This window comes from Staurois parvus, unplaced genomic scaffold (genome assembly GCF_062004578.1).
Source record: "Staurois parvus isolate SC_StPar_1 unplaced genomic scaffold, SC_StPar_1.0 ptg001162l, whole genome shotgun sequence".
Taxonomy (NCBI): Eukaryota; Metazoa; Chordata; class Amphibia; order Anura; family Ranidae; genus Staurois; species Staurois parvus.
The window spans coordinates 235,123-259,196 of record NW_028318958.1 but is presented as its reverse complement, the minus strand read 5'-3'; the positions used below and the strand labels follow the sequence as shown (position 1 = coordinate 259,196).

Sequence of the window (24,074 nt, the reverse complement as noted above, 5' to 3'; positions counted from 1 at the left end):
GACTGGAAATGACAATGACTGGGATTCTACATCGTCACTATAGTTACTCTCTAATATGTGTGAAGCTTTATTTCGTTGTCAGGACTGGAATGACGTCCATATATAATAACCCCTCCCCCTCCCGCCTCAGGCGCTCACTCTGACAGACAGCTGTCATTCTCCGTAGCGGGCAGCTCACGTGCCCCCTAGGCTTCCGTCTATTGGTTCGTGTTCCCGGGAGCTGTGTGCTCATTGGTTGGTACTCTGCACCGTCTCCGGTGACGTCAGGGTGGTTATATAATAGCGGGAGCCCGGGTCTGTAGGTGATACGCGCTCTGCAGACATGAAGGCTGTGTGTGTACTGAAGGGGACGTGTGAGGTGGCCGGCGTGGTGCACTTCGAGCAGGCAAGCATCGTCCTCTGTGACCGGAGTGTGAGCTGACCTCCGTCCGCTGTGTGTGGCAGGGCGGGCCCTGCGTGCTGAGTCATGTGTGGGGGGGTAGGCCTCGGGTTGGGGCCCTCTGAGGGCCCCCTGGACAGGGGGAGTGGGGTTGTGGGACTGCTGTCACGTGTTCCTCTTATGCTGTTCAGTGTAGATCATGGGGGGGGATCAGTGGTGCTGCGTTGCCTGGTCACTGCTGCCTTGCTGGTATCTGTAGTTATCCTACGTGTGGAGACTTGCTGCGATTACCATGCCTTATTCTTGCACATAAGGGATTGCTGGGACTTGTAGTTCTCCACCAAGCTGGCTGGTTCGCTAGCTGCCTCTTCTGTGCAATGCAGGGACTTTAGGCTGGCGTTCTCTTTAGTGGCCTCACCCCCTCTGTAGAAAAAGGCCATACATGTCCCCATGTTGGTAAAATACAACATTTGCATTTATTAAAATGTAACTAAAGGGAAGCAGTCATGTTGGATCTAGTAAGGGAGGGTTCTATCCTCCGGTGGGCTGTGTTCTGCCATCTGTGTCCCCAGCGGGGAGATTTCCCTTCACTTCCTGTCCCATAGCTAAAACAGTAAGTGCGGGGTGAATCATAGTGCCCCCATTGGATGATTTCCCTCTATTACAGTGCTGGTGTCAACCCAAAACTTGGGATTTATTTCACTTTGACAACATTAAATCAGCTGAGATATTAGTTGGATGTGTGGTTGGGGGGGAGGGCAGGAAACGTGAGGTTGAACTGCATTCTTGCTGTCTTCCAATTGAGACACACCACACACTCCCCCAAGTGGTAGCAAAGGTAGAAGGTGTTTCTTACCCCCCCCCCCCCCTTCCCCATGTATTCTGTGCAAGCAAACTTTTCTGTGTGCAGCTCCCCTAATACTTGAGCCCCCTTGTGATCAGCTGCCCGAGGCTCCCACTCCTGTCAATCACAGCCTGTGAGCCATTGAGAGAGCAGGGGGCTGTGCTGCGGCTTATGGACACATGGAGTAGTGGCATGGGAGCAAGCATGCACCAGTGCCCCCATGGCAAGCAGTTTTGCTATTGGGGACACTGGTCAGGGGGGAGGAGCCAGGAGTGCTGGCAGGGGACCCAAGAAGAGGTTTGGCTCTGCTCTGTGCAAAACCACAGCACAGAGCAGGTAAGTGCGATGTGTGTGATTATAGATAGTGAGGGGGAGATATAGATATATATCTATATATATCATTTTTTTTTTTTCCCAACTGAACCTTTAAAGGACACGTACAGCCAAAGCTCCTTTGGCTGCTCTTCTGTGGATCCCAGGAGTGTAGCTTGTTCTGTACTGTGACCTGTTTTCAGCCAAGAGCGGCTAAGGTTCACTGTCGGCCCAGGCTGGGGAAAGATCGTGACCATATGATCTAGATCCACCCATTATCCTGGACTGGCACCTGGGTCAGCGTCACAGTGAACTGCTGAGAACCTGAGCCAGCTGCTCCTTCCCCCTCCACAGCCCAGCGCTCCAATAAGCACTGGAGGGGCAGAGCAGACAGTGGTGACTAAGTCCCAGCTCTCCGCTTAGAGCGGCAAGGAGAACTGAGTGATCAGCTGCCCCTACTACAGTCATGATTGGATGAGTTGGAGAGGAGGGTGGTGGTGATCAGTGCCATATCCAGTCAGAGAATGCCTTGCATTCATTGAGAAAAGTGCAAGGACTTCTCTGAATGGCAGCAAAGCGAATGACCAACCTCCTCTGGTTACTATGCAGCAGAGCAGGACTGGGGATACAGCAAGGAGCTCTGGAGTTTTGGCAGCTGCTGTGATTTTCTGCATTCACTGGGTCCAGCAAGCTGTACAAAATGTCTACTTACATTGGACTAATGTAACTGGTTGTAAAGGTTCAAGGTTTGTTACCGTTACACATTCTATGCATGAAGATAAAAAACCGTGTGCAGCTCACCCCGGGCCCCCCCATACTTACCTGAGCCCCATCTCGATCCATTGATGTGCATGAGAGCAGCAGCTCTCCTGGGACTCTCCTCCCTCATTAGTTGAGAAAGCAGTGGGAGCCCTTGGCTCCTGTTACTTCAAATCACAGCCAGTGAGCCAATGAGGGGAGAGTGAGGCCATGCTCTGTCTGAATGGACACAGGACAGCGGCTAGGGAGTGAGCTGCTTGTTATGGGGACAGGAGGGAGGGGCCAGGAGTGCCTGCTGGGGACCAGAAAAGGGGAGGATTGGGGCTGCTGTTTGCAAAATTTCTGCACAGAGAAGGCAAGTATGACATGTTTGTTAAAGAGAAAAAAAAAATCTGCCTTTTATTATCACTTTAAGGACCAGTTCACACCAGAGTCGCACAGGAATGTGGTCCGTGTTGTGTGTTCCCCAGCAGTACTATTTTGCAGCCCATTCATTTGTATGAAAGCAGTAACCATTCCTCATTTATGTGCTGGAAAGGTGTGATCAAAGAAAACATTTGTCACTCCCCTCTCCCCCACACTTGGTAATCACTCACCTAGACTATACATTGTAACAGTGGTAGCCTGTAGTTGGGGGGGGGGGTGTGTCTAAAATGGAGTTCCTTTAAGACTGCACACTGGTAAAGGCAGACTGGCGTCATCGTGATCATGAAGAGTTGTGTTGGCTGTGGGCATTGGTCACTTTGGTGTGTTGGGTGCCAGGTCCTGGCATGGCATTGGGGGTCCTCCTGCCAGTTGGTGTGAAGTGTCTGGTACCGCTGGCATCTGTCACTCTGCTGAAGATTGGCTTTCCATTCTACCCCCTCCACTTCCCCCGCCGGTGTTTTCTTCTCTGGATTTTCCTGTAGGGTCACTTCTGGAACCTTTCTGTTCTGTTCTCAGGATGAGGTTTAGTGACCTTTAAATGGCCTCTTCTCAGACCGTCTTCTTGCAGATTGCGATGTAATTCCACATGGGCTCACCTGCACACAATGTCAGATATTACATAAGTGTCTGCACACCTCCTGTACTCTGGGGCTGCGGGTTGTGTAACCGGCACTGCTTTGTGTTTCCTAAACTTGGCAGAGAACTCGCCTCCACCTATTTCAGTTTGCAGAAAGGTTTCACCTGGGATCAAAACACATATGTTGACTATTTCAGTCCTAAAGGGATTGCTGTGGAAACATTCATTCTGTTGGCTAGCATGCTATATGGAAGTATACAGGGAGGCTTCTCTGCCCCTCGGTGCCCCCAGTAGCAGAAGGCTTTGATCTCATTGCTGTGAAGAGGGATTACAGAGGACCCCAGCTAGGCCTCTGAGCTTTGCACAGACAGTAACCTGTCACATGCTGATCTTTAGACTGTACACTTCACAAAACTGGGTCAAAGGGACAGAACAAACAGCCAAGAAATACAGGAAGGATCGGATCAAATGTGTCAAGCCAAGTTTAGTGAAGCGGCTTACTGCACTCGGTGTGAATCTGCTGAAATGCCTTTTATGAATGGCTTTTAGGCTGAATGTTATCAGAGCTACACTACATGTGAGCACCAAAAACAAATCCGCTATATCATTTTTAATATTCAAAGAAACAATTGAGTACTGTCCGTGATACTTTTTTTATTTGCACTAACATACAATTTTGAGGACAAGCTTTTGGGGTTTGTCCCCTTCTTCAGAGTCCAAAACTTTGTGATTTGTGGGCTTTGAAGAAGCTTTGTTTCTGTCGCAAATGCACTAATATGGCTACAATCACCTCAAGTGTAATATTCAAAGCAAACTCCTCTATCTCTGCTTTATTTTGCAGAAATCACTTTGAAAAACTCCCTCTAGCATTGCCAGGTGCAGTCATCTTAAGTAAGGGCAGATTCATGTAGCATGTACATCCTGGAATCCATCTGCCCTTGGCTCAGGTATGCAGGCAGGAGGGTGTTCTTAGCTGAGAAGACTCCTGGGATATTACTTCATTTGCCTAGGCATGGAAACCAGGAAGTTTGTCCGAAAGGATTTACTTTCCTGTCTATTTACTATTGCTAGGAACAGGGATTAAAATGAGAGCGTGAAGTTCCACTATAACGTAAAAAAAAAACAAAACTGAGTTAGGGTTTTTATAGAAGAAACTATTGTATGTCTGTTCTACAAAAAAAGTTTTAGTTATCTAGTGAAAGATATGTATATCTACACGAAGTGCATGCGCCGTGTGCCTTCTTGGCGCCGTGTGCCGTCCATTCACACTGTTGCATATAAAGTGTGCTAATGCATGTATTGCTGTTAGTGTCTGAATGGCACCCAAATGCAGTTTGCAGCGTGTGATGCCAGAAATGCAGCACCATGTACCATGTCACCTTTGTTGCATTGGCAGCCTATTCATTTTGCGTGTGCAGCATAAATCGCCTCAATGCATTGTGACTATGAATTGGCCTTGAAAAAAAATAAAAAATATATTTTATATATAATTTTTTCTTTTCTGGTCTTTACTCCCAAGCAGGCAGAGTGTATATAGCACTCGGTCTCGTTGCCCTGTTGTACCCTGGACATGCCTCTTAATGCTGACTGTAGCTGCACTCATTTTGAACCCCAAATTATGGATGCTCTGTGGGGGATGTATAAACAGCAGAGCCCCCCCCCCCCCCCCCCCCTCTCTAAGCTGAGTGGTCTGTCACTTTTATGAATGAATTACATTGCTGTCTGTTTATTCATAGTGGTAAAAGATCACTGGGAGCTGGCTGTGTGATGTCTGCCGATGCCATGTATGAAGTAAATGCAGAGGTTAATATATTATACAGTACTGCAGATCTGAGGAATCTGTAACTTGTTATAAACAAGCAGGGCTAATCATTTGTTCATAATGGGGAGAGATCACTCAGCATTGCAGCTCTGAGATTTCTCAGATCTCATTCACATGGGACAATTTGATCCATGCCCAGTACAGGGCTGTTTACCTGCATTGGGGTGCACAGGGGTTCCCCACATCTCCCATGCAGGCAGTCCCATTCATGTCTACTGGGACACAGCCACTGCTTCCAATGTGATATCAGTGCAGGTGTGGCATTCGAGACTGTGCGGATGTCACATTTTCTGCAGAGCTCTGAAGGGACGGGGCACAGGTGTGTTGTCCCTTCAGAGTACATGAGCCGGTGATGTCCCCATGCAAGTTTAGGAGATCTTCACTGTACCTACAAGTAAGCCTTATTTATAGGTACAAGTTTAAAAGACTTTAGGTTCACACATATGCAGGTTGTTTGAGGCATTTCTGCATTGTGTTTTGCATTACGTTTTTAATGAGTTTGCTTTTTTTTTTTTTTTTTTGTTAAGCAGATTTTAACCGCAAAAATGCAATGCATGCTTTTCTGCAGAGTTCCCATTGAAGTCTATAAAACCAAAAATGCAATGTTTTGCGGTTTAAAAAAAAAAAAAAAGTCCCTGACCCTTTCCAGAAAAAAACGCACCGGGTGAAAACACAGATGTGAAACGATAAACACAATTGTGAATATGATATCAAACCCAAAAAGCCAAATCCCACTCTAAATTCCAATTAGAAAAAACTTTCAACCCTTGAAAGCTCAAAATTAAATAGAATTATTCCAAAAAGAATCTCCCCCTCTTTAACCATTAGCCGCCCGGCCAATGGCCGTTTGGCAGCTTGAAAAGCGCTGCAGCTTTCCGGGTGCACGCCATTTGGCGTGCTCCCGCACATGCGCGGTTTGCGCGGTTGCAGAGCGATGCAGCAGTGCGATCTGTCACCGCCCGTGCACCTCGGACACGGCCGATGACAGATCCGAGTACCGGCTCCCGTTGCCGGTACCATGTGACCTGCTGTGACCAATCACAGCAGGTCACATGACAGTTGTATACAATGGATGGCTTCATTCATGATGCCATCCATTGTATACTAGTGCCTAGCTGTGAATGGTCACAGCTAATCACATGCACATGTCATGTGATTAGCTGTGACCAAATCACAGCTAAGCACAAAAAAAAAAAAAAGCTGAATGAATCGATTTCATTCAGGTAAATGCTTGCTTATAGCAAAGTAATTCTTTGCTATAAGCAAATTGTGTAAAAAAAGAAAAAAAACTGATCACTTCCCCAAAGTAGTACAGTGTTACTATGGTAACATTGTACTATTTTGGTCATAGTAAAATATGAAAAAAAATCTTTAAAAAAATTAAATATAATAAAAAAAATTAAAAAAATAAAAAATTTTTTTTTTCATACTGTCACCAGTCAGTGTCGCTGTTCACCGCCATGCCAGTTATATGATGACGCTGTACTGCACTGGTGACAGTATGTAAAAAAAAATTGTGAAAATAATTTTTTTAATTTTTTCATTTTCCGAAAAATTATGACAAAAAAATGCAACTTCAAAAAACTCGCCATGCCTCTTATGAAGTACGTCGGACTGTCTACTTCGCAAAAAGGGGTCATTTGGGGGATATCTGTACTATTCTGACATTCTTGGACCTCAAGATATTAGATTGGCTGTCAGTACTTCAGGATTGATCAATTTTCAGATCTATACCATAGTTTGTGAACTCTATAACTTTCCTACAAACTAAAAATACATCCTAATTTGGGTTATTTTCACCAAAGACATGTAGCAGAATACATCTCGGCCTAAATTTATGAAGAACAATTATTTATTTGTAAACTTTTATAACAGAAACAAAGAAAAATGTGTTTTTTTTTCCAAAATTTTTGGTCTTTTTTTGTTAATTTAGCAAAAAATAAAAACCCCAGCGGTGATTAAATACCACCAAAAGAAAGCTCACGTTGTGTGAAGAAAATGATAAAATTTTAGTTTAAGTACAATGTTGTATGACCGCGCAATTGTCATTCAAAGTGTGAGAGCGCTGAAACCTGAAAACTGGCCTGGGCAGGAAGGTGTAAAATTGCCCGGTATTGAAACGGTTAAACAAATTCCCAACTAAGATACATAAACAAAACACCCCTTAAAAGTGATGATTGTTATTCAAACCAAAAATAATCATAAATAAGTCCAGTGTCTTAATAGTTCAAAAAAGCACTCAAAAAGTCAAGGTGATAAACTTGAAATTTTCTTAGTGTTGATTGCATCCGATGACTTTTGTGAGAACCTCAAAAATAAAAGAAACTCAGTGTATTACCGTAACATAAAAAAAATATATATATATGTTACGGTAATACACTGAGTTTCTTTTATTTTTGAGGTTCTCACAAGTCATCGGATGCAATCAACACTAAGAAAATTTCAAGTTTATCACCTTGACTTTTTGAGTGCTTTTTTGAACTATTAAGACACTGGACTTATTTATGATTCTTGTTGGTTTGGATATCAATCATCACTTTTAAGGGGTGTGTTTTGTTTATATATCTTAGTTGGGAATTTGTTTAGAGGGGGAGATTCTTTTTGGAATAATTCTTTTTAACAGATGTGAACCTGTCACACAGGAAATCATGTTAAATGGACTGTACTGCATTTCTGCAAAACTCTGCAGAAACCGCTTAGGTGTGTACCTGGGGTTACTTCCACTTTAAATGGTTGCAGTGACCTGCAAGGCAGATGTATTTTTAATATGTCTTTAGTGATTCCATGCTAGGTTGTGTTATCAGGAGTGTCTTGTTCCATGGCAGACTTGAATTTGCTCTGTCACGATGACTGTGCTTTTTTTTTGCCCCATTAAATTGTCCATTGAGTAGTAATTTTCAAAGTTCTGTGTACTTCATTGGCTTTAACAACGTGGTCCATGTAAGACTGTACCTGAATAAATTCTGTATAATTTTTTAGAATCATTCTTTCTTTTTGGTGGTATTTAATAACCACTGAGTCTTAACTGTATAAAGGGGGGGAGGAGACTGTAAACGTTGGAAAGAGGAAAAAACCCCTTCCCTTTTCTGTTATAAAACACTCCAATCTTTGTTTAAAAATAAATAAATAAAATAGTAGCAGAAAACCTTTTGGCCTAAATGTATCTGGCTAGTGTTTTAATTTACTTTCATAAGAAAAAAAAAAAAAAAAATGTGTTTTTCATGAGTTGTCCTTGTAAAGCAGAATTCTGAGAATTTTATCTATCTTGGGCTAAGGTAGTGTTTCTCAACTCCAGTCCTCATGGACCCCCAACAGGTCATGTTTTCAGGATTTCCCTCAGATGAAACAGCTGTGGTAATTACTAAGGCAGTGAAACTGATTAAATCACCTGTGCAAAATAATGGAAATCCTGAAAACATGACCTGTTGGGGGTCCATGAGGACTGGAGTTGAGAAACACTGGGCTAAGGAGAGCAGAGATACTTAATCAGGTGATTCTCCCAGTGAAAGACCGATCCCTGCTGCCAACCCCCCCCATCACCACTGGGACAAAAAAAAAAAATTTAAGTTGTTCTTTAAGCTTTTTCTCATGCACAGCATGGGTATGCTTGCAGTCACATATCAAAATACATTCTGCTACTGCTCCTGAGTATGGGGATAATGATTGCACTTTTACTGTAGATTTATTGAGGGGTCCAAACTCCAAGGAGCACCTTCAGGCTATCAAGGGGCTTAAAATAATGCACCTGATTTCCTGACTACATATCACATTTGTATAGGCCCTGCAGTGCCAGGACAGGAGAAACACACACATTACCACCATTTGGAACGCAGACACCCAAGGTATTGGATAAGAGGCATAGTGCAATCATTTTTTTCTTTGCCACAAGTGTTTGGAAAATTAGTGAAAATTTAATTTTTTTTTTTGTTTGTTTGTTTGCTAGTTGACAATAAGATTTTTCACATGTTGGCATACTTAGAAATAAACCCCCATTGTGGGCATACCACATGAAACTTCTACGTCTAGCTACAGTAGGATCAAACATCCAAGGAGAACCTTGAGGGGTGTAAATTCTACATCTAATTTCATCGGTACTGCTGCTGATTGGTGATCAAGATGCTGGCTCCAGCTGACACTGGAACAAGTTGAGCTGGTCCTGGCTGATGCTGTTAATTGATGCTGTACTGGGGGGCTGGTGTTGGGGTGCTGTCTGACATTGGGGGGCTGGTGTTGGGGTGCTGTCTGACGCTGGGGGGCTGGTGATGATGGGGTGCTGTCTGACGCTGGGGGGCTGGTGATGATGGGGTGCTGTCTGACGCTGGGGGGCTGGTGATGGGGTGCTGTCTTACACTGGGGGGCTGGTGATCAGGACATGGGTGCTGGATAACACTGCTACCTGGTGACCCTGGTACGTGCTGCTAGTGATTAGTATGTAAAGATCCCTTTCAGACAATTGGTGCGAGTAAAAAGAATGCATTGTAAACTGCCTCCATCATTTGCATTGTGTGATGCTGTGATTGGCTCTGTACCTAGCAATTGTTGTGATCCATTTCATTGGCTTTGTACACAGTGGACAGTATCCCAGTGTATTGCACGTGTATTTTTATAGACTTTTATAAACAGCCTCTCACTCTCAGGAGTTTGCCATTTTTGTCGTTTTTTTTTTTTTTTTTTTTTTTAATACAATGAGGACAGCAAGTGAATAAAGCGGGATGAGGGAAATCTCTCCATGGAGTGGAAAATCCCCTTTCAATTGTCTATGGAACAGAACACTTCCCAGTCTTTCCATTCTGGTTTTTCGGTTTTTCCTTCTCTCATTCCCAAAGACATTTGACTTACCAGAACAGACTGAGTCCTCTCCCAATGGGGAAATGCAATAATAAAAAAAAAAACCAAAAAAAACATCTTGCAATTCCGTTGTGGCTTTAGATCCCTGGAACCTTCTTGATAACAAAGTGAACCTGAACTAAGAGCCACCCAGATCACTTTTACAAGGTGGCCAACTACGGGCTGTAAAACAGTCCCACAATGATGGCTGCATCCATGATCTTGTAATTCCCACTTGCTGACAGACCGTGTGTTCAGTGTCCCTTAGTTTTTCTTTCCATTTGTGGTTCATGCTTGCAGTACTGAGCAGATTTGCACAGACAGGCTTGAGGCAGATCTGAAGTTTTATTTTTTTTTTTTTTAGCTTTATTTACACTTCTGGTTGGGATTAAACATGTGGCTGAGCTGTGTTTTTATCACCTGCCCCAACAGCTCCTATGAAGCTGTGAAGACGGCAGTATAGGAGCTATACACGTGTTGCAGCCTTGATGCTTTGTATCGGGACGCTGCAGAAATAATCCTTGCTGTCGTTCGGCAGGCCTGACATCAACAGGGTGCCTTGAACCACATGTCCTTGGCATTAAAGGCACACAATGTCACTCCATGCTGTTGCAGTGGGCCAGGAGCAGGATTTATTTGTTGTGCTAATTTAAAATGGTTGTAGATTCTTCCATATGCCTAGTGAAGTGATTGGCCTCAGGTGATGGAGATGAAAAAATCCTATCACATAAATGGTACCTGTTTATCTGAAGTCTTCTCTAGATCTGTTCACAGCACAGTGCTGAATTTGTAAAGCTTGTCAGAGTTCAGAAAAAATGGTGCGGAGAGCTGAAGTTTCACACTGCAGAGCTCAGTGAGAGTTCTAAAATGACTGAAGGGAAGAGACCACACCCCTACCCCTCCATTAAACCCCCCCCCCCCCTCACCATTTTTCTCTTGGTATCCGTAAAACTTGTCAGAAGTGACTCATGGCAGAGGAAGAGCCCATCAGACAAATGACACTTGGTGTTCCTAAGTGAGACAAGTACACACTAGAGAGATGCTTTGTTCATATTTCATGTCTGAAGTTAGCCAGTTGTCTCCCGACCTATAGCCAGATGGTGGCCGGGCAAACGGCTCATCGCTCTGGGTGGACGCCATATGGTGTCCTTTCAGGAACGCGCAGGGCCGTGCTGAGGCACGATCTGTCACCGGCCGTGTACCTCGAACACAGCTGATGACAGATCTGTGTACTGACCCTGTTGCCAGTACCATGTGACCTTCTGTGACCAATCACAGCAGGTCACATGACAGTTGTAGCCAATGGATGGCTTCTTTTCATGCCATCCGTTGTATACAAGTGTGTTTTGCTGTGAATGGTCACAGCGATCACATGCACAAGCTGAGCTATTCACAGCCCAGCTGTGTCATGTGATTAGCCGTGGCCAAATCACAGCTAAGCACAAAAAAACCTGAATGAATCGATTTCATTTAGGTAAATGCTTGCTTATAGGAAAGTAATTCTTTGCTATAAGAAAATTGTATGTGTATAAAAAAAAATACTGATCACTTCCCCAAAGTTGTAAAATGTTACTGTCCCTGATCACTGCCATGCCAGTTATGACGCTGTACTGCACTGGTGACAGTATGTAAAAAAAGTGAAAATCATTTTTAATATCTTTTTCCTGAAAAACAACAAATTACAACTTAAAAAAAAAAAAACCTCACCATGCCTCTTATGAAGTACGTCGGACTGTCTACTTTGCAAAAAGGAGTCATTTGGGGATATCTGTACTGTTCTGACATTCTTGGACCTCAAGAAATTAGATTTGCTGTCAGTACTTCAGGATTGATCAATATTCAGATATATCCCATAGTTTGTGAACTCTGAAACTTTCCTACAAACTAAATAATACATCCTAATTTGGGTTATTTTCACCAAAGACATGTAGCAGAATACATCTCAGCCTAAATTTATGAAGAACAATTATTTGCAGACTTTTATAACAAAGAAATGTGTGGGGTGTTTTTTTTTTTCGTTTTTTTTTTCTAATTTAGCAAAAAATAACCCCAGTGGTGATTAAATACCACCAAAAGAAAGCTCTAGTTGTGTGAAGAAAATGATAACATTTTAGTTTGGGTACAATGTTGTATGACCGCGCAATTGTCATTCAAAGTGTGAGAGCGCTGAAACATGAATATTGGCCTGGGCAGGAAGGGGTAAAAGTGCCCGGTATGGAAGTATAGAACCACTTTATAAAAGGGAAGACTTTAAACGTTGGAAGGTTTAGTAAATCTGTCTCCTAATCTCGCTGCACCGAACTGAAATGTGGCCGAGTGTTGGTGTATTATGGGACGTGAACTAGAATGAATCACGCTGCACTAGTTTAAATGTTTTCTATTCCAGGGATCCTGGTGGATCAGTACAAGTACATTGATTTTGCTTTGTTCCCCCCACACAAAGGACAAACTGATCTCAAACTGACCTCAGCTGAACTCCAAAGCCTGTGTGTACTATTCCGAATGGTCTGTTTGGTGGATGCACGGCTACAAAGGGTTCTTTTGTAAGCTTGACCTCTCCAGGCCAGACAGTGGGTTTGTTGGAGGTTGTCCTGTCACTCGTCACTAATGCCTAGTACACATGAGAAGATCGGACAAAATACTGCTTTTGGAGCGATTGTCTGATCATCTGACCGTTGGTACACGGACTTCCAGAGCTGATCACGACTGTTCATGCAAAATTATCTGAAGGGACAAGCATGAAAATTTTTTCCTTAAGACAACCAAAACTAATTTTGTTTAATCAGTACAGTATTTGTCTGTAAATAAAAAATAAATCAAGTGACCAAGATCGCATGATCCAACCAAAATACATCACAGGAAGCTTGTATTCCGTCTTACAAGAATTTTCATACCTTTTTAGTAACGGCCTTCACTTTCTGAGACTAGCTTGCCCAAAAAACCGTTTGATGGTCTCATCATGTGTACCAGGCTTTATTAGTGATGGTATCAAAGCTCTGACCTGTGACCGTTTCTCAGTTCTGTATGTTCATTGCATGTTTCTGATATGTTTGTATGGTCTTTGGGATGCATGCTAATAAAGATTTTTCTTTCACATAGGAAGGAGATGGACCAGTAACTGTTAAAGGTCGCATCACTGGCCTGGCTGATGGAAAACATGGCTTTCATATCCATGTATACGGAGATAACACCAACGGTATGTGCAGGTTGTGCAGTTACTTGGAAATCACTCTACATGCAGTGGTGTGTGGGGGTTTTTTGTGTTTTTTTTTTTTTTTTTTTTCCCCCTTCACTTTGGTAAATTCTTGCTCTAGTAGATTGTTGTTTTCTGATCAATAACTAGGGTCTTCTGGCTTGATTGAATTTGACTGCAAAACTTTTCTTGAAGAGGGGTTTAGGTGGAGTGGGGGGGGGGGGGGGAGCAAAACTGGATATGTTCTTGGATCAGCCAGTCAGCTGACTGATTTTATTTAGAACCTGTTCATTTGACAGGAGAATGAATGTCAAGTAGAAATTGGTGGTTTGCACTGCAGTTTAGTGTGAATGACAAAGGGGAATGCTATGGGGTTGACTTATGAAAACTGGAGCACTTAGAATCTGGTGAGGCTCTGCATAGAAACCAATCTGCTTCTAACTTCAGCTTGTTAAAGTGTTACTAAACCCACCACTGTAAAATCAGTCTGTATATGCAGTAAATCATGCTTGATATATTCACTGTGCAACCTAAGGGGTTAATCCTCTGCATTATGTAAAAAGGTTGTTTGATTTGGTCTTATCTGGTCCTCTCCCCTTTTACTGTTCACAATCCATTTGCCAGAGTATAGAGCCCTAGGAGGCACTCTGCACATGCTCAGTTTGGTGTACATTGCTAGAGGCTTGTGGTTTTTTTTTTTTTTTTTTTTTCCTCCCCTCTGTGGGATGGTGCATGTGATCAGCGCAGGGCCCATCAGCACGTCAGGGGTCATGCAGCCTCATAGGACAGTCAGAGGAGAATGAACACTCCCAAGATTAACCAGTGCTCAGCCCGATACTGATAGTCACAAGACTGCTATATACTGCTGATGAGAAGGGATTTAGCAGTTTATATTTACTAAAATTGCATTTTCATGTTCTGTGGGAGACCAGTTATAGTGAGTGCAGAGTCCTGGGTAACGGCTTTGACAATGAAACCTGGAAGCTGATTGGTTTCTTTGCAAAGCTTTACCCCCCCCCCTTCCCAGTTTTAGTACATCTCCCCTTATGGGTTAGTTAACACTACACGTGTGGTATGAAGCATGCATAATGAACAATAGTTTCTGATCAACAAGGCTGGAGCAATGTATCAGAAAGTGATTTGATATGAACAGTTCCTACCGGATGACCTTGGTACTAGAATGTATCTATATTCTGTGCACAGCTTGGTGTCTTGCTGGCTGGTGGGAAACTTGCTGGCTGGCAGGTGAGACCCACAGTATGCATTCTGTAATATTAGCCTTCATGCTAGCCATTTTAAAGGAGAACTGTGATCAGGATTTTTTTCTACAGAGTAGTACAGTGTTACCATTGTATTGCTCTGGTCACAGGAGTAGAAGAGCAAAATTTTTTTTTTTAAATTTTTTTTTTTTATTAACATACCGTCGCCAGTCAGTGTCCCTGATCAACGCTGCACCAGTTATGATTCTACTGTACTTCATTGGTGACAGCATGTTAAAGTGACTTTTTTTTTTTTTATTATTTTGCACAATTAAATGACAACTTCAAGAAACTCGCTATGCCGCTTACCAAATACCTCAGACCGTCCTGTTTCCAAAAAGCAGACATTTGGAGGGGTATTTGTATTTGGGCTTCAACAAATCAGCTGTCAGTACCTCAAGATTATCAGTTTTCTTTGTTTTAAGATATAACATAGTTTGTGGACTCTAACTTTCCTACCAATTAAATAATAAACACTGATTTAGGTTAATTTCACCAAAGAGTGCAGCAGCATACATTTTGCCCTAAATTGTTTTTGTATAGAAATTTGCAAAATTTTAGAATGCACTTTTTTTTTTTTTTTTTCCAGTCTCCATTTTTATACTGCAAAAAATAAAAGAGCGATGGTTATTAAATGCCACCAAAATAAATATTTTATAAAAAAAATTATAAAAATTTCATATAGATACAGTGTTGCCTGACGGCACAATTTTCATTCAAAGTGCGACCGTGCTAATAGCTGAAAATTGGCCTGGGCAGGAAGGGGCTAAAAGTCACCAGTAGGCAATGGGTTAAAGTACAGCACATGGAGCTATGCTCAGTAGTTTTATCTACAAAATGTAATGCCACACCAACAACCTCCAGCCTTGTTCTTGGTTGAGGGAAAACCAGTACAGAAACTCTGGGCTATGCTGTCTGGGAAGTGTTGAGTTTCTTAGTCTGTTTTCCATAGGCCGTATATTGCAATTGTACAATACAGACACAGGCTAGATGTTCACAATCTTTGCAAAGATTTTGAGGGCATGTCCCATTATAACCACCTTCCCCTCCCATGAGTCTTCAGTTGTTTGTTTTTTTTTTTTTTCTTTCTTCCTATTGTCCAACGCGATTTGACCTCTTCTTGCTTGTAGCTTAACTAGTTTAGTTTATTTTGGGTTCTTCAGTCAGCTCTTTACTATCTTCAGATGTAGAAGCCGTGCAACCTCTGTAAAACCTTGGGATCCGTACCTAGACCCATGCCACAGCTACATACAGTATATACCGCACATCCAGCGGCCTCACAGGTTAGTGAGGGACATGGTTCGCTTGGGCCAAGCTAGCCCAAACATACTATGTACAGTATATCAAAAGGTAGAGATTAGCTTTACTATTGGGTAACGATAAGGTGGAGATTAGCTTTCATTTCAGAAGATTCTGTGATTCTAATAGTTGAATATTCAGTTGTGACTGGCTGTTGTGCTGACAAGACATTGAACTAGAACTGTATAATGGTTCTTAGGTTTCCTGACCATGTAGTACCAGGTTTCCTGACCATGTAGTACCAGGTTTCCTGACCATGTAGTACCAGGTTTCCTGACCATGTAGTACCAGGTTTCCTGACCATGTAGTACCAGGTTTCCTGACCATGTAGTACCAGGTTTCCTGACCATGTAGTACCAGGTCCTACCACCTTGGATATAGTTTAAAATGGGTCATGTCGGTAGGCCCTACCTAACAGTACATAGATTTGGTAACAAAGTTAATCAAGGAGGTGCATAATACCAGTCTGTTCTGTATGGCTGTTTTTTTCCATCAGTTATAATGGAGGATGTTTATTTTGTCTCTATAGGCTGTGTAAGTGCTGGTCCACATTTCAACCCGTACAATAAGACCCATGGTGGTCCAGATGATGAAGTGAGGTAAATCTATTTAATGTTTGATGTTGAATGCCTTACAGTAAAACTTGTTGAAGTAACAGTAAGTGTTCATATGAAGTAAGAAAAATATCAGCCGAAACGTGTTTGCCCACATCTTCAGCACTAGAGGAAGCCTGGGGCAGTGTTTTTTTTTTTTTTTTGTTCCCCCCCCCCCCCCCCCTTCCTTTTTTTTTTTTATTTTTCAAAGCTAACCTGTCTTTAGATGTAAAATCCCAGCAAAGGTTAACATACAATAATGAGCTATGCACATGACTGTCAGTGTTTGCTCAGTGTGTTGCTGTCTGTCATTCTGAGTGTGTGAATAAATCGGGTCATGTGTGCCGCCTTTAGGCCTGGCAGACCTAAAGAGCACAGATATGGGGATGTGACAATAAACAGAGCAAGGAGTGCTGAGTGGTGGTTTTAGGACAGGGTAGCCAAACTTCAGCAGTCCTGTTATTTTGCAAATTACCAAGAGGCATTGTTAGACTGATGGCCACAACTACTGGCAGAGGCATGATGGGACTAGCTGTTCAGCTACAGCTGGAGGGCCGGTTTTCTCCTACCCCTACTTTGGAGTTAAAACTTTAGGTTAACATTAGTAGGTTTTTTTTTGTTTTTTTTTTTAAATGTACCCATTTTTTCCTTGGAGTTTACTTAACATTTTAAGAATAGAATTGCTGAACGTAACCAGTGAATGGGCAAATACATAACTTATTCTATTGGCTAACGGTACCTGCAAGTTGCTGAGATTGTTTAACTTTGCTTTTAGAATTTCATGTGTATATTACATAGTCTGGCTAAAAAAAGACAAGTCCATCCAGTTCAACCATAAAAAAAATTATAATCCTATATCCAGAGTTGATCCAGAGGAAGGCAAAAAACCCAGCAAAGCATGATCCAATTTGCTCCTGCAGGGGAAACCGCTTTCCTTCCTGATCCCCTGAGAGGCGATCGGATATTCCCTGGATCAACTGTACCTATAAATGTTATATCCAGTTATATTCTGTGTATCTAGGAAAGAATTCAGGACTTTTATAAAGCAATCCACTGAGCTGGCCAGAACCAACTCTTGAGGGAGTCTATTCCACATTCTCACAGCTCTCACTGTGAAGAAACCTTTCTGTGTTTTTGGAAATTAAATCTCTTTTCCTCCAGACGTAAAGAGTGCCCCCTTGTCCTCTGTGATGACCTCAGGGTGAATAACTCTACACCGAGTTCACTATATGAACCACTGATGTATTATACATGTTCATCACATCCCCCCTTAATCTCCTCCTCATGAAAAAATAAATTCAGTTCCTCTAATCTTTCCTCATAGCTGAGCTCCTCCATGTCTCTTATCAGTTTGGTTGCCCTTCTCTGTACTTTCTCCAGTTCCCCAATGTTCTTTTTGTGAATTGGTGCCCAAAACTGAACTGCATATTCCAGATGAGGTATTACTAATGATTTGTACTGGGGTAATATGATACCTCTCTCTGGAGTCTATACCTCTCCTAATACAAGAGGATTTTGCTCGCTTTAGAAACCGCAGCTTGGCATTGCATGCCATTATTAAGCTTGTGATCTACCGGAACCCCCAGATCCTTCTCCACCATTGATTCCCCCAGTTGTACCCCCCCTAGTATGTATGATGCATGCATATTCTTAGCCCCCAAGTGCATAACATTACATTTATCAACATTAAACCTCATTTGCCACATAGTTGCCCAATTACACAGTGCATTGAGGTCGGCTTGTAAATTGAAGACATCCTGTAAGGACGTTATTCCACTGCACAGCTTGGTGTCATCTGCAAAGACTGAAATGGGATTTTTAATATCCGACCGTATATCATTTATAAATATATTAAAAAGTAAGGGTCCCAACACTGAACCTTGTGGGCCAAATGTTAAAGCAAACTTACCACAAGCTCCGCTAAGAGTCCGTGTTCCATAAACCTACAGGATGAGCAGGTCATGTCAATGCAGAACAAATATCCTATTTAATTTGCTGTCTCTTTGAGGAGTTGGATTGTGCTTACAGGTCTTGGTTATGGGGGACCCTATATTGTAGAAAGAACAAGTGTTTTATTTGTGAATGAAGCCCTTGCTCCTAGGTGCTTCTTGCATGCTCCTCGATGTAGGTTTCAGTTTGAGCTGAGATGTCTTGTCTTCCAGGCATGTTGGAGACCTTGGAAATGTAACATCAAGTGGTGGCGTTGCTGAATTTCAAATAAAAGATAAAGTAATTTCTTTGCAAGGAGAGAAGTGTATTATTGGCCGCACAGTGGTGGTAAGTGATGTTTTACTGCACTACACGGTGCAGATACACAATGTACACTGGCTGCTGGAACATGGGTTGGGGGGAAAAAAGTCCATCTAGTACAACAGTAAAGAAACAAACAAATGGAAAACTTCCATACACAATCATCTATCCACATTAGATCTAGAGCATGGGGATTGAATTAAAATTGATGGAGATCTGATCAGTAAACAGTTGTTTTTTTTTTCTTTTTTTTTTTTTGCTTATGTATTTTTTTTATTTATATTTTTTTCCCCTCCCACCAGAGGTCTGAATTGCATGATCTTTCCCACAGCTATGTTCTCTGCCTCTTCACAACCTTGCATAGCCATGTTCTCAACCAACCCCCCCACGGACACCGCAAACCGTTAAAGACTTGACTACAGTTCTGGACAGAATAGCAGGCGGGAGGAAGACAGTACAGTACTGGATGGGAGCTGCCAGAGTTAACGTTTCATATTAACAAGCTGGTGATTGGCTGCGAGGTGCTCAGAGCAACCAATCGCCAGCTTAACAGGAAAAGGTAACTTTGGCAGCTCCTGCCTGCCCCGTCCAGTGCTTTTTGCTGCTCTAGAATTAGTGGGTGGAGAAAACTGGTTCTGCCACGTCCAGTCCAGTGTTTGCTTCCTCCTGCTCTCTGCAATAGAATGACAACGGGCGGAGGCTGGAAAAAGAAAGCAGCTCTTTAAGTGGTGTGACCACAGCGGTTCAGACTATGGTCCACCATTTAATGCCTGATTTAGAGGAAGAGCATGGCTCAGTTTGCTCTTGCTGGGGAAACTATTCCAAGGAGGAAAACTCCAAGTGTAATTTATCGAAAACATCGCAATTTCCTATGAGGCTACATGCACAGTGACAGTTTTGCTAGTAGAAGCAACTGTCTTCCTGTGGTCATGCACATTAGGTAAGCTCTGTGTGGGTTTTTTTTTTCTCTGCTTTAATAGGCCAGAAAAAAAAAATCTTTTTTTTTTTTTTTTTTCTTGCAGAAAAAATGTTAGTACAAATTTATTTTTGTCCTGCCGAGAGGACTGACCTTTTCAGCCAAGTATGCATGGAGCCTGAATGTCCAAATCCAGTTAGAGCTGGATGCATTCCTAAATGCACATATATGAGCTGGACAGAACTAGTTCTTGAGGGAGTCTGTTCCCTCAGAATCTGAAACATTTTTGCAGAGCTTGTAATTGCAAAAGCAGGCGACCTTGACCAAATGTCAAATAGAGAACAGATCTGAAATTTTGGGGAAAAAAATATTTGCTTAGAAGTAGAGCTCTAACCTCTCAGCAAGGCTACATACATTGGGGTGACAGGATTGAGAAGGACACGCTCAGCTTTTACAGGAAAAGCGGAGCTGCAAAGAGCTTCAGTACTCTGTTCTGATTGTGTTCTTGCATGGCAAGACCACTTACTGTTATCTCACATATATATTCTTATTATTATAGCCAAATTTACCACCCTAACTCCTCCCACAGTTTTTACACTACATAGACAGTAATATACCGAAACATGTGGATTGTTCCCGATTGGTGTGCTATTACTTTGTGGAACGTTTCGCCGAATGGTTCACGAAATATCGGCATTTTTGTGGTGAAATTGGTCCCATAGGAGCAAATGGTGGAATGTTCAAAACTAGAGTGGAAGCTGAAAAATCAGGACATGATTTCTAAACTGCCATCACTCCCTCATTTTCAAGCCCACCTACACAAATCTGATATCAAAACATTCTGCTATCCCTGCTGCCACTAAATGTCCACGGCTAAGCCATAGTCCTGATAGTTTTCACAATATGACCATTTGTTTGCAGCTCACGCCGCTCTTTTTCCTTTTTCATTCTTTGAAACTCCACTCTAGCCACCTCAAATTTGAAGGGCAATATCTAAACTGCGACTGTGCCTTCATTTTTAATAATTCAGAGACCTACTATGCATCAAAATGTAGGTCTGGGTCTTGTGATTCTCACAATATAAAGCTATTCGGTGTAGGATTTATATTTTTTAAACTACAACTGTTTTGAAGATGGCAACCGCCAGTGAAGTGAGCAGTTTGTTTTTAACCGCTCTTCTCTGCCCTTGCTGTAGAGTGAGTTGCCATATGAACCCAGGTGTGTGAGCAGGCAGCAGAGTGACAAGCCACTCCACCCAGTTACTCTGCCCACTCCAGTTGTAGACTACTGGTGGAGGCAAGAACACTTCACACAATTTCCCCAGAAATTGTAGCTTTTCTAGTTTTAAATATGCTGCTTTCACTGTAGGCAGCCTCTTGTTAAGTCAGCCTGGGGCGATCTAAACTGAGAAGATGCCATGCATGCATGTTTAATAATTTTTACTGTGCAGAAGACTTTGATTCAGGTCCCTTAGATTGTACATGTGTAAGATCAGGCATCTTGCACATGCACTGTATGGCACGACAGGCATTTGAAAAAAATCCTTCCCTGAGATCTCACAAGATTTTTAACCAACAAATGGTTTCATTTTTGACATGTAGAAATGCGCTTCATCTCACATGCAGACTATTACAAGATTGTGAGATCTCGAAGTTTAGATAAAAGATTTCCCTGAAGGCAGTGGTGACCTTGCCTTGCCAGGTGACACTGTGATTGTCACAATTACCTTCAGGGAAACCAGGAAATAAAGAGCATTTTTAGGAGGGCAATTTCACATCGGCATGCTGGTATAAGTTTGAGAGAGGCCCACTTTAAGGGTCAGTTACTAACCACTGTAATACCACACTATAGCCGAAAGACTGCTGCAGTGCGGTTGTTCAGTTCCAAGAAGGCGTCCATGGATGTCCTCCCAGAATTTTGCCCCCATCAGGCACGCTGTGACCACTGTCCTCTGGCCCTTTACCCCAATCTGTGATCAGCTGTCTCCAATTACAGTGGCCCTTTACATGTGATCAGTTGTGATTGGGCACAGCTGATCATATATAAACAGACTTGCCAGATATTTGCTCTCCTTTCCACAGACAGTGTGAGGAAAGGACTGCCGATAGCCAGCAAGACTTGTCAGTACATGGTTTAACACTGATAATTATTGGTGCTGCCCCAGTAGTGCAGCCTCATCAGTGCACATCAGTAAAGAAAAATTTACTAATTTGCAAAATTTTATAACTAATTGTGTGGGGTTTTTTTTCTCTAGTAAAATAATAAAAAAAATTCAGTGGTGATTAAATACCACCAAAGAAAGCTTTATCATATGGGTACAACAGTGTGAATGACCATGCAAATGTCATTCAGAGTACAGCAGTGCTGAAAATTGGCCTGGGCAGGCATGGGTCAAAAGTGCCCGGTATTGAGATGGTTTAAAGGAGTTGAGAATTTTCACTCAGATTGTAAATATTCTTTAGCTGCCCAATCATGTACAAGTGCTTGTCATGTGAGTGGTTGACTAAAGTGAACAGAAATGTTCATGTCACATGATTGGATGATTGAAGTGAATCTCTACATTTGAGTTGATGCTCAACTCCATTAGTAAATTGGCCTTTGTTTTGCTGTACCTGGAATGTATTTAGCAGTTTTGGTGTGTTTTGGTTTTTTTTTAATCTATTTTACCTGTGACAGATGCAGTGCCACAGTTTCTCATGCACTCTTCTTAAAGCCTCAGTATTGCAAATGCACCACATATTTTTACTTGTGGAAGAAGAGACTGTTAAGAGTTCAGTAGTGAAAAGTTCCTTAGGACCAATCCACTCCATTGTGTGTGTGATGTGTGACTTCTTGCAATAAAATACCTCCCATATCTCTAACCCACCCCTTATTTGAATGCACTTCTCTAAATACCATTTTGATAACACATGCTCTGTGGGTTCTTTGTTTTTCAGTAGGGGGTGGGTTGTAGTAGTGCTTTGTTGCTAACTTTGAAAACCTATATTTAGTTTCATACTTTAAACCAATGTTTTTCAAATCCATAAACCTTTCTTTCACGTTCAGGTCCATGAGAAGGAAGATGACTTGGGAAAAGGTGGAGATAATGAGAGCCTGATAACTGGCAATGCTGGTGGGCGTTTGGCCTGTGGAGTCATCGGAATTTGCCCGTAAAATGGAATAGTTTATGGCATTGTTCATCCAGTTATAACCACAGCATATAACACTTACTTGTTCTGTTGTCTGCAGTATGGTTCTGTCGTTCAGTTCCAGTAAATCAAACTCAAGTGCTGTTAGCAATGTTACATTGCATTTTATATTAAACACTAGTAACCGTAAACTGTGTGATATGTGTTTTTTTTTTTTTTTTCTCAATCAAAACTTTATAAAGGGTATAAACTCTGAAAGGCATGCCCAAAAGAACTGTTCCCGGCATTGCCTGTGGTCTCCTTGCAGGGTCTTTTCCTCATTGCTTGCCATTCCTTGGTCTGCGCTCCTCTACCAGCGTGGACACCTTTATACACAGTAGGACATCTCCAAAGACAAGCTGTCAAGACAGCAGTGCTTTGGCTTGCTGCAGATTTAGAGCTGAAGCTGTAGGCACAGTAGTACCTCACAGGAGATGTGCTTCTGTTAAGTGAGATAGATAGATATATAAATTTAATTTTTTTTAAATCAGGTCTGTTTTAGGATGCTTTTTACAGTAAGATCATCTGAAAAATGCTTGAGTCTATTAATCTGCACTATATTAAAGCTGTGAAATGTGGAGCTACAAGCCAAGCTTCTAAGAAGGGGAATATGGTCCAATAGCATGCAAAACATCACTTACCCAAACTCTATTTCTTTTCAACTTGAAGATTCTAGACAGCCTGACATCAGATATCCTCAGATTGGCTGCCTAAGGCCTTGTAGATCACTTCACACTAGAGCTAGAAAATTATTTTTTGCAGAACTTTAACTGGACCACTATGTATGCCCAGATAGCAACTTGCCATTTTTTTTTTTTTTCTATAATCTGATGGGTCCTTCCAAAGGACTATCTGATATTTATAAGCTACTGTGATACCATTATAAAATTCCTAAAACCTTCCTATATGCTGAGATGGTGGAGGATCTTGGAGGAATTACTGCTGGAAATATGTTAATCCTTACATGGTCTATAAAATGGTTCTCCACTGCTACAAAATCAGAGACCCTTCATTCTGTTTACTGGTCAGTCAGGGATGGTCGTTTTAAAAGGGAATTGGATTCCATTATAACATATTGGAACTAGAAGAACATTGATGCTTTCTGGGAATCTGCCCATTCTTTGATTCTGAGTCTTTGAGAGAATGAAACCTTTCCATATCAATATTGTGATTGCTACCATCTCTATAAGAGAAGCAAATGGGTAAAGGGTTGTGGAAGGGCTACTGCTCCATCCAGGTTCTGCACCGACATCCATGTATTGGAAGAGTTGTCCAACAAGCTTGCTCACTTCAAGTCCTCCTGAAGATGCCACAGATCCCAGACCTTGAACTGCTCAAGGGTATCATAAAGGCATGCAATAGCGTCTCTGGACCACTCTTGGAAGAAAACCGAGTTTTAAATATCTAAAGCCTCTAGTTCTACATTTTAAGGACTATTGGGATTCTAGTGG

At 42.1% G+C, this 24,074-nt stretch overlaps 1 protein-coding gene across 1 annotated transcript; it reads left to right on the top strand.

Moving 5' to 3' along the window:
- The first annotated feature begins 230 nt into the window (after positions 1-230).
- Positions 231-22,775, top strand: SOD1 (superoxide dismutase 1). Its single transcript, XM_089659506.1, has 5 exons — positions 231-385; positions 13,046-13,142; positions 16,227-16,296; positions 18,453-18,567; positions 22,502-22,775. Exons 1-5 carry the CDS (start codon positions 323-325, stop codon positions 22,607-22,609), a joined length of 453 nt encoding a protein of 150 aa, XP_089515632.1. The 5' UTR covers positions 231-322; the 3' UTR covers positions 22,610-22,775.
- The last annotated feature ends 1,299 nt before the right edge of the window (positions 22,776-24,074 follow it).

What these genes read in the sequence shown, in the direction of transcription:
- SOD1 (XM_089659506.1), top strand. Translation starts at nt 323, where the DNA reads ATGAAGGCTGTGTGTGTACTGAAGGGGACGTGTGAGGTGGCCGGCGTG. An exon ending in ATACGGAGATAACACCAACG is followed by an intron (nt 13,143 to 16,226) that starts GTATGTGCAGGT and finishes TTGTCTCTATAG; the next exon opens with GCTGTGTAAGTGCTGGTCCA. An exon ending in TTATTGGCCGCACAGTGGTG is followed by an intron (nt 18,568 to 22,501) that starts GTAAGTGATGTT and finishes TTTCACGTTCAG; the next exon opens with GTCCATGAGAAGGAAGATGA.